Source organism: Macrobrachium nipponense, chromosome 19 (genome assembly GCF_015104395.2).
Source record: "Macrobrachium nipponense isolate FS-2020 chromosome 19, ASM1510439v2, whole genome shotgun sequence".
NCBI lineage: Eukaryota > Metazoa > Arthropoda > Malacostraca > Decapoda > Palaemonidae > Macrobrachium > Macrobrachium nipponense.
In genome coordinates, this window is record NC_061088.1 from 71,477,899 (window position 1) to 71,488,168 (window position 10,270).

The window sequence follows — 10,270 nt, forward strand, 5'->3', positions numbered from 1 at the left end:
TGCATATCACGACGAGTGGCGATTATTTTTTGCTGTCATCACAAGAGTAAGACCGTTTGGTTATTATCATTATTTGTTTGTATAACTATCTCGTATGTGTGTGTGTGCACGCACGCTCAAATGTATGTTTAAGAAATCATGAAATGAGTCTAAAACTGTATTTCAAGATCAGACGTAAAGCGTGTATATATCCAATAAAAAAAAAATTTTTCTTTATTCCTTTAGTTTTTTTATTAGCTTTATCCGGATTGTTTTGTTTTCCTAGTACTGCCTTATTCATCCTCCTCCTCCTCCTCCTCCTCCTCCTCCTCCTCCTCCTTCCTTCCTCCTCCTCCTCCTCCTCCTCCTCCTCCTCCTCCTCCTTCTCCTCCTCCTCCTCCTCCTCCTGTATTTATTCTTCCAGTTCTTCCCTTTCGTCTTCTTTCTCGAGAGTCACCCTGGAGGTCAAGACCGGAGATCTGATAACGATCGAGGAGGAGGATGGCAGACGACCTCTCATTGTCTGCTTGTTAGGGGAGGCAGGAGAGGCATTTGGGCCCCTTCATGACGCTGCCCAGACACCGCGTTGAGCCACTACACACACACAGAGAGAGAGAAGAGAGAGAGAGAGAGAGAGAGAGAGAGAGAGAGAGAGAGAGATTGGATTTATCAGGTGATGATTGTACAGAGGAGTAACCTTGCCTTATGATTAACATTGAAGGGAGAGAAAGTGTATTTATTTTATGCAAGCGGTTGGTCTTTTGACTAAATAATTCAGCTTCGTGAAGTGTTATAGTAGTAGCGCAGGTCGCTCACTTAAAGAGAGAGAGAGAGAGAGAGAGAGAGAGAGAGAGAGGTTATTCTCTGCAGAATAAAACTCAAAGGTTCAGAGTGGAGGAAATGGAAATTTCTCGAAATTAGAAATAGAATCCGTATTAGGAGAAGGATTAAGAAAAGGACGAAACGCATGTCGCAAGAGAGGAAATTGAAAGGTGGCAGGCAGTGAAGCTTAGCGCAAGGAGAACGGGAAAGTGTAAATAAAGAACGTTCTTCCTTTGTTTATTTATTTATTTTTTTAAATGAAGGGGAAATTGAAGAAAGTCTTATGAACAAGGAAAACATAGGAAGCATTAAGGGCGGATGTTAGGCTATGTTTTACTTTGCACATATTGTTTTTACTTCAAAATCAGCACTCCTCTCGGGTATTGCTTATTCATCTCAGTGTTATTCACATGTTGCTTAGGCTCGTGGGAATCAGAATCTTTCATTTCATCCATGGAATTTCTCTTTTTCCCTTCGCTTATTTCTAAAGATCTCTATTTTGAATTTCGTCTCAGAATTCTGGCGTTTTTAGTTTACACTATTATGTACTTATATTTGAATTTTTTCGTGTGAGTATAAATAAGTTTTGGTAGTCTGTGAAGGGAACGATTGATTTTGGAAGCATTCATTACTTGACCTTCAAAATTTGTCGTGGAGGTTTTACATGAGTGACAAAAAAACAAACAAACCATTTTTAGCATTTTGTCTATCTCTCAAAAGTACCCTTTTAGCTAAATACTCGTTAAATACTATTTGGTTAACGCTACGTTTAGTATTGGCGTTAATCAAAGTAATGGAAATAACTTTTTAATACCCATTTACAAAAAGTTTTTTGCATTTGGTGAATAAAAGTATATCGGCCGTAGTATGATGATAGATTGGTAGGCTTTCTTGTCTCTCGTTCTGATGTCTCTACTCTGCTATAGTTAACGGAAGTAAAAAAAAAAAAAAAAAAAAGATAAGAGGAAAGAATTCATGTCTGAACCATTTTTCCATGGCCATTTTCAAAACGTTATCGTCGTCAAATTGGTAGCTCCTTCATACCACAAAATCAAAAGTTAACCCATTTCAGATCCTCAAGTGAAAATCGTTCATGATTTTTATTGGAAGCTTTCAGTGATAAAGCAGTTATAAAAGTTAGACGTTTGGAGTTTATGAACCCTCCCATACTCAACTCCCCCCCCCCCCCCCCCCCCCCAAACCTTTCACCTCTCCCTCCCTTCGCCAACCTCCAGAAACTTCAGCTGGCAGATGGATACAAGCGCTGTCTCAAGAGATCTGGTTTTAGCTGTCTTTTCCAGTTCTTGTCGTAACTGCCGAAGCTATTGAAGGAAGCGGAGTGCTTGTCCCCACGAAAGGAGGAGGAAAAAAAAAAAAGCGGTGCAAAAAGGACGACATCTTCAGCTGCTCTTTGGCAGCTTTCAGCTAATGGGAAATCCCTCTTCGGACAACTGGGCAAACATCAGCGTAAATTGGGAATCCGATCGCCTTCATATTTGGATGTCTATCTTATCTACTACGTTTCTGTTCGAACGGGGCTATTTATTTATGTCTCATTCGTTTTAAGAGATAATTCATGCATACACACATATATATAATATATATATGTGTGTGTGTGATTGACATGGTGCACCGCTAATTGTGACCGGGAATAATCAATAAAGATCTACGAGTACTTACTGTAGTCTGTTTATCATTAAGAAGCAGTATTTTGAAGCGGCACAAATCAAAATATTAAAAATTAAAAAAAAATAAAAATAAAATTTGGATCTTGCGATCGATTACACGTTGTTCCTCACATAGCGTTTCAAAAATACAATTTTTGCTTATGAATATAATTGTGGAAGGTCACTGAAAACACACACACACACACACTCACACACACAAACAACTAAAAAAATTCTTCTCGGTTTACATATATGAAAATATATCGATTCCGAGGTAGAGCGAATTAGATATTAAAGGACGTGTGTAGCTCGAATAATTTATATGAATCAAGGTGATGTGATATTTATTCGTGTATTATAATATATATATATATATATATATTATATATATATATATATATATATATATAATTATATAAAGGTTTTTGTGTGCGTGCGCTCACGCAACAATTTGCGTTTACCCCATGGCTGTTAAATACGGTTGGATTGGGATTCATAGCAAAGTCTGCATGTCCATTTATATGCCATTGTACTGTTAACGTGATTCATTTGGCAAATGATTTTATTCGTAAACATTTCATTTATTGTTTGCGCAATGCAAATCAGCTGGTTTTTAAAAAGCGATTTGGCTCAAACGATTTCATGGTGATATTATGCGCCGCATTATTCTCGGGGTCTCGCTTGAATTCGAGTATTGGGTAGAGTTCGGTTAGATTTATTTATTTTCCGTGTCGCATGATGGGTGGGGGGGAGAGAGGGGAGGGGGTTGGTTGAGTCCGTGCAGTTTGTGTTTGTACGTACGTACGCACGTTCGGTCGCATAAATCACCTGTGATTTGCCAGTTCTCTGTTGACTGATCCCTATTAGATGGCGTTTTAATTGGGGATTGTTTTCCACACTGACCTGGTAAAAAAAAAAAAAAAAAAACTCCGTATTGGAGCTTCATGTCCACTGGTGTTTTTCTCCCTTCCCTCCACATGGTAGATTTATATCCTTTACCTAACTGCGCTTCACTCTTTTAAAACTTTCATTTATTTATTTGCCGTTAGTGTTGGTCACGATTGAACGTTAATTTTCCCCAGGCATTATGATGATTTGATGGGAAAATGGTAATTTAGAGAAAAATCCTTTCTCTGATTTCAAGCGTCCGGTCCATTGGTATTTTTCCTCTGCCAACAGATTTATGTTCTCTTTTCCGAACTGCTTTTCCTCCTTTTTCATTATTTTTCAGTCAAGGTTGACTACGATTAAATGTTAGTCCTCTGTGACTTCAGAAGTCCTGGTGGAAAAAAATGCTAATTGAAAAAAAAAGAATACTCTTTTACTTAAATTCGGAGCTTCGGGGACAGTGGTACTTTCTTTTTACTGCCATTTACTTCCACATTGCAATTTTCTCATTTTAATCTTTATGTTTGGAGGCAGTTTTTAAGCAGAAAGTTGACTACAAATAGGCGTTATTCTTTGTGTCATTAGAATTCATTTCAAGTATCAATTTTTATGTTCGTTGCGAAGTTAATGTGTTTGGAAAGAGGTCATGTGTATACTGAATTAATCACGCTTCATTCGTGTTCTTTTTCTAACACAATTATCTTATGATGCAAATCAAACTTGAGAAGTTTGTTTTGAAACTTGGCAGTTTTCAAGTATTTTTTTTTATTTTTAGATGGAATTATTCCTGTGTTTGTTTTTTTTCTTGTTATTTTTTTATTTTTTAAGAATATCTTTACTTGTATATGAAAAGTTTTTCTTTGTGCTTTGCTTTTGGATCGTTGGTTCGTACAATCCAAAATTTCTTTACATATTTTTCAAGATTGGCGTTTTAGTTGGGAAAAACATGCAGTAAAAGCGTTGAAATACCATAGTTCATGCTTTGAAAAAGCTGTTTTATGAAAAACAAACCCATGTATACATCAGAAAATCTTGACATAAACCTTGGCTGTGGAAACCATTAAAAAATAGGTATTATTATTATCATTATTATTATTATTATTATTATTATTATTATTATTTTATTATTATTATTATTATTCAAGGAAATAGTTTCCAGTCTCAGTCTCATGCTACTCTTTCACTTGGCTGTGACCAACCACTGCTGATTAATTACCCGGTAACGTTAACCCTCTAATAAAAGGTAGCAAGAGCACCTTTCTATTAACAGAGCATTGCTAAATCTCTTCATCTTTTGGAAATCGACCCCCGTTAAGGCTATCGCCATGACCGGTATAACACACACACACACACACACACACATATATATATGTATATATATATATATATATACTATATATTATATATATATATTCATATATATATATATATATATATATATATATTATATATTTTGTATGTATAATGTGTGTTTGCGTTGACACTTACACTAAGATAATCGTTTGAATGATTAATTGATTGACTTTCTTAATATTGAAGGCATGATTACAACACCCCTCTCACTTGGGATGAAGCAAGAAAAACAAATAATTGAAAGCAAGGAAACCAGGGCGCACTGAAGGCATTGATAAAGCAATACAGAGTTCCTCTACCGACCCCTACCCCCCCCCCCCCCCCCCTGCCCCCCCCCCCCCCCTTGTCTCCCCCGAGCAAAATCTCTACGAAGCATTCCAGCCGACGATGTTAGCGAAGACATCATTATTGTTCCTGTATAATAACTCTGTGTGTCAATATTCTCCTGATGTTTGCGAGGCTCGATCCCCCCGTTTATGCAGTTATTTGTAATAAGGTCACGGTTAAGGTCACAAGGTCACTAGCGCTCTGTATTGTGAATAGGCGTCGTTAGTGGAGTATGCTTGCCTTCTTTCTCTAATATAATTCAATCATGGTCGAGGTTAATATTGTGTCCACTGGCTCTGCGGACTTTGGACCAATAATTTCATACTTTGGCACCGTCCTTAATTAACTAATGATTCCACACTAGCGGATGAAGATGGAACAGAAGGACGATCTCCTTTCAAAAAGTTTAGGGAAAGTTCTGACTACAAGGGAAAAATGACAGACGCGATGATGAACTGACCGACGAACACTGAACGCTACAGCCTCCCCAACTTTGTCGGCGAAGGACTAATAAGGAAAAAGAAATTTCGTTCGGTAAAGGGTTTGCAGCTCATGACAGCTCCCCAAGGAGACCGCCTATGTTAGCATGAAATATTTGGTCGAATGGAATACTTTTTTTTTTTTTCATTTTTTTTTTCTTTACCCTTTCATTGGATTGGTTATTTGGGACGGGATGTTTTTGCGCGTTTCTTTAAACAAATAATGGAATTCTGTCGTTCCGTTTATTCATCTTTTTTTTTCTCGTTACTCTACGTCATTAACATTCTTGAAAGAAATGAAAGATGCTTGGCTTTTCACACTTTCGTTAGTATCTGTCACGAGCAGTACAGAGACTGAGATTGGGATATTTATTATTATTTATAGGAATGGTGTATCTTACAAGAAAGTTGGTTCCGTTAAATGAAATAAAAATAGTTCCTTCCGTAGAGAGAGAAGTGTTAGTAAGACAAAGATAGTGAAATATAAAGGTTTCGTTACAAATGGATAAGAAACAAATAATTGATCGGGCGATCTGTCTTTTGTTGACGTCACGTTATTTGTTGTCTGAAAGCTGAGAAACAACAAGTATTAGAGACAAACAAAAGTCACTTTGTGTTCTTTAATCACATACATTTTCTTATACCGCTCATCTTTCCTCTTATTTTTTCTTGTTATTGCTGTTAATAGTATTGATGTAGCTTGTATAAACATTATTTTGTTAGTTGACATATTTACCAACATTGAGTTCTATGATAAGCGTATGAAATAATTTGAATATACAGTATTCGTGCAACCCCTTCCTTCTCATGTGTATTTCAGTGTAGATTTCACTTAAAATTTCAAATAGTTTTTTGTTGTTGTTCGAAAATAGTTTAAAAATACTTAGGGTTTTCTTAGTCTTCATTATATCCATGGGCGTTTTTTTTTCATTTTATATATATATGTATATATATATATATGTATATATAATATAATATATAGATATATAATATATATATTATATACTTATATATATACACGCATATACGGAACGTTTTATATACACATCTGTATTTATATATATTATATATATATATATATAATATATAATATACAATATACATATATATATATCTATATATATATATATATATATATATATATGGGTATATACTATATATGGAAGTTTATATACACATTTGTGTATCATATATATCATTATTTATATATATATATATATATATATATATATATATATATATTGTGTGTGTGTGCGTGTTTGGGAATTTATGAGAGAAATAATAAGCATGTATGTATTGAAATTTGATAGGAACGAACATATTATAAAAATGGCAGCATGATTTAACTAACCATGTAATGCTTTGACTGGAATCACTGGGTTGATTGAAGCAGGCGTGAGATTAGAATAAAATGTTAATATTATGGTTCAGTTGTTGCATCTAATCACGTGTAGTAGAAAAATATCTTCATTTGCACACACACACACAATTATGTGTGTGTGTGTATGTGTGTGTGTAGAGGTGGATTAGCAGCTTCATCACAGAAGACGTGCTGAGAATCATCAGGATTTTCAATTTTTGGTGTGCGTGCGTGCGTGCGTGCGTGCGCGCACACCTACACACACACACACACAGCTTTTCTATTATGCTACTGTTGTTAAAGGTGAATTCATGAATACCATAGAAATAATGTGCACTGAAAGAACTTGAAACTTAGGCGCTCTTGGGTCTGTAAGCACTCGGAAGCCATCACAGGTTTCAAACACATTGTTGAGCGAACGTGAGTGACCGGTTTAGTTTCTCCATTGTGACCGTCACACATACACAAACAAGGTGGGGGCGGGGGGGGGGATATATTAAACGTCATCTGGTTTTAAGTGGATGTCAGGTTCGTGTTTGTATTCACAGCCGGTAATACAGAGGGTTCGTGTGTGTCAAGCTAAATGCAGAGATAGGCTCTCGCCCGCTGATCCAGTCTTCCTCTTGAATTTATCGAATTAGAGGGATTCGGATTTCCCGTTCTGTACGCGTACCGGCCATACAAATCCGGAACAACAAAGGCGCCGACTTAATTAACTTTGTTCCTTCGTTATTCGTTTGTTTATTGTTTATTTTCTTCTTGACTACTATTTAGTACAGTTAGTCTCTTTTTTTTTCTTTTTTACGTTAACGTGCTATTTTGATGTTTTACTTTGATTTTGTTATTTCCTGTTGAATTAATTCTTAAGTTTTCGTTTTCTAGACACTCTATATTATTTTTATAAATGAGCCATAATATTTTTTTGAGGCAACAGGTTACTGAGAACACAATCCTATCCCCCCCTCCCCCCCTCTCTCTCTCCTCTCTCTCTCTCTCTCTCTCTCTCTCTCTCTCTCTCTCGTACGGAAATTGGATTTGGAATCTTGGCACATCAAAGAAACCAAAGAGAACCTGAAGAAAGGAGATGCAGTAAAAGTAATTAGAAGGCTTTTAGAGACAGTAAATAAAAAATAAGTAAGTGAAGGAAAATAATGTTTAAGGCCTTTGATGTTGGAGTCAGGACCTGAAAGGATTTTTTTTCTTTTCTTTTATCGGTGTCACTGGAGAATCCTCCTCCGGTCAAATGGTCGCAGATTCTTTCCGGGTATAATAAAAACAGGTACCCAACATTTATGCTCGCGTGGGAGGGCTCTCTCTCTCTCTCTCTCTCTCTCTCTTCTCTCTCTCTCTCTCTCTCTCTCGGTTCAGTTCCTGTATCTGAAAAATGAACTCTCTCTTCTCCCTCGCAGGTTCAGTCCCTGTATCTGAGAAGAACATTCTCTCTCTCTCTCTCTGTTCTGTCCCTGTATTTGAGAAGAGCATGTCTGTTAACTCTCTCTCTCTCTCTCTCTCTCTCTCTCTCTCTGTTCAGTCCCTGTTTCTGAGAAGAGCATGTCTGTTGACTCGCTCTCTCTCTCTCTCTTTCTCTCTCTCCCGGTTCAATCCCTGTATCTGAGAAGAACATCATGTCTCTCTCTCTCTCTCTCTCTCTCTCTCTCTCTCTCTCTCTCTCTCTGGTTCATTCCCTGTATCTGAGAAGAACATTCTGTGTGTGTGTGTGTGTGTGTGTGTGTGCGTGTGTGTTCAGTCCCTGTTTCTGAGAAGAGCATGTCTCTCTCTCTCGCTCTCTCATGAAGGCTCATATTTGCATAACGTAATTATAGAGGTTACGGAATAACAAATTCGCCAATACCCACGTTAATAATTTTACAAAACGACTCCGTAAATAATGCTCTCATCTTTCTCACTGTGTTTCGTAATACAAGATATAAAGTTTGTTGTGTTTCTTTGTTTTTCTTCTTCTCCATTTCTTCACTTATAATTCATCATTTGACATAGAACTGATCATTCTGGTGCCATATCCTTTGGTCGCGAATAAATAGAATAAAAGACGGATAAAGGAGACAATAGAAACAATAAAAGAAAAATCGGGAGAGAGACGAGAGACGGCCATAACTGATAGCGGGGCTTTTTTATCAGTTGTTAATGGATCCATTATTAGAGGACTGATGCATTCCAGCCGGGAATTGTATCGCTTCATCAAAGCGAATTGTATTAATGAGACGATTGAGAATCTGGAGTGAAGGTGGAAATATGTTTCTTTTTCTTTCTCTCTCTCTCTCTCTCTCTCTCTCTCTCTCTCTCTCTCTCTCTCTCTCTCTCTCTGTATAGTTGGTATTTGCATCACTTCTGTCTTTCCGTCTCTCGTTTTTCTAGTAGATAATAAGAAGTTTGGGACAAAAAAGATACAAGTTCAGCCCCTCTCTCTCTCTCTCTCTCTCTCTCTCTCTCTCTCTCTCTCTCTCTCTCTCTCTCTCTCTCTCTCTCTCTCTCTCTCTCTCTCCCCGTATGTGAATATTTATGTTACACACCCCATCTCTCATGATTTTGGTATTCATATGAGACGAAAAACGGAACTTGAAATTAAAGAAGTTATTCTGGTGCTTTTCATGGCCTTCCCTCTATCTTCATATTTCTTGTACCTTTTCTATCTGCACCCTGGTCCCCCTTTGTGTCATATGCTTCTTCAAACCTATCTCCCTCTACTTCTACACTTTTGTCTCTGCTTCCACTATCCATTCTTCCAGCTGTTTCCTCAACTTGTTCCATTTACTACAGGTTCTCCACACCTATTTCCTTATACTCTTCCACCGTTTTTTCATCTCTCTCTCTCTCTCTCTCTCTCTCTCTCTCTCTCTCTCTCTCTCTCCTCCTTCTCTCTTCTTCTTCTCCCTCTATCTCTCTATCTCGTCTCTCTCTCTCTCCTCTCCTTCCTTCTTCCTTCCTTCTTACACACTTATTCTTCTCCTCTCTCTTCTCTCTCTCTCTCTCTCTCTCTCTCTCTCTCTCTCTCTCTTTTTCTTCTTCTTCTTCTTCTTCTTCTTCTTTTCTTTTACCATTTAACTATCTGTTCCCTCCAACCATTCTCTTTCCGCTTCCTTCTCCTCCTCTTCCCATCTTTTTAAGATATCTATGGGGAGGTATGTATAAAATTGAAGCAGTAGTCGTTACCTTATCAGAAGTTAAAAAAAAAAAAAAAAAAAAGTTTTGAATGAGGAATTATAATCCCTGTAAATACCTCGACCTTTGTAGAACCCACTCCCACCCCTCCTTCAAGCCCTTTCTCCCTCCACCCCTTCCCTCCGTGCTGTGTCTTTTTCCTTTATTATCATACACAGTCACTGTGACCCTGGCTATCCAGTCGTTCATGATACCCTTACAATGGAGAGTCGTAA

At 37.3% G+C, this 10,270-nt stretch overlaps 1 protein-coding gene across 1 annotated transcript; it reads right to left on the reverse strand.

The window, feature by feature from the left end:
• Positions 1–272: 272 nt before the first annotated feature.
• Positions 273–9,644, reverse strand: LOC135212015 (serine/arginine-rich splicing factor 1-like). Its single transcript, XM_064245306.1, has 2 exons — positions 9,518–9,644; positions 273–502 (listed from the first exon to the last, which is right to left on the reverse strand). The coding sequence occupies exons 1-2, from the start codon at positions 9,642–9,644 to the stop codon at positions 273–275; spliced, it is 357 nt and encodes a 118-aa protein (XP_064101376.1).
• Positions 9,645–10,270: the final 626 nt, after the last annotated feature.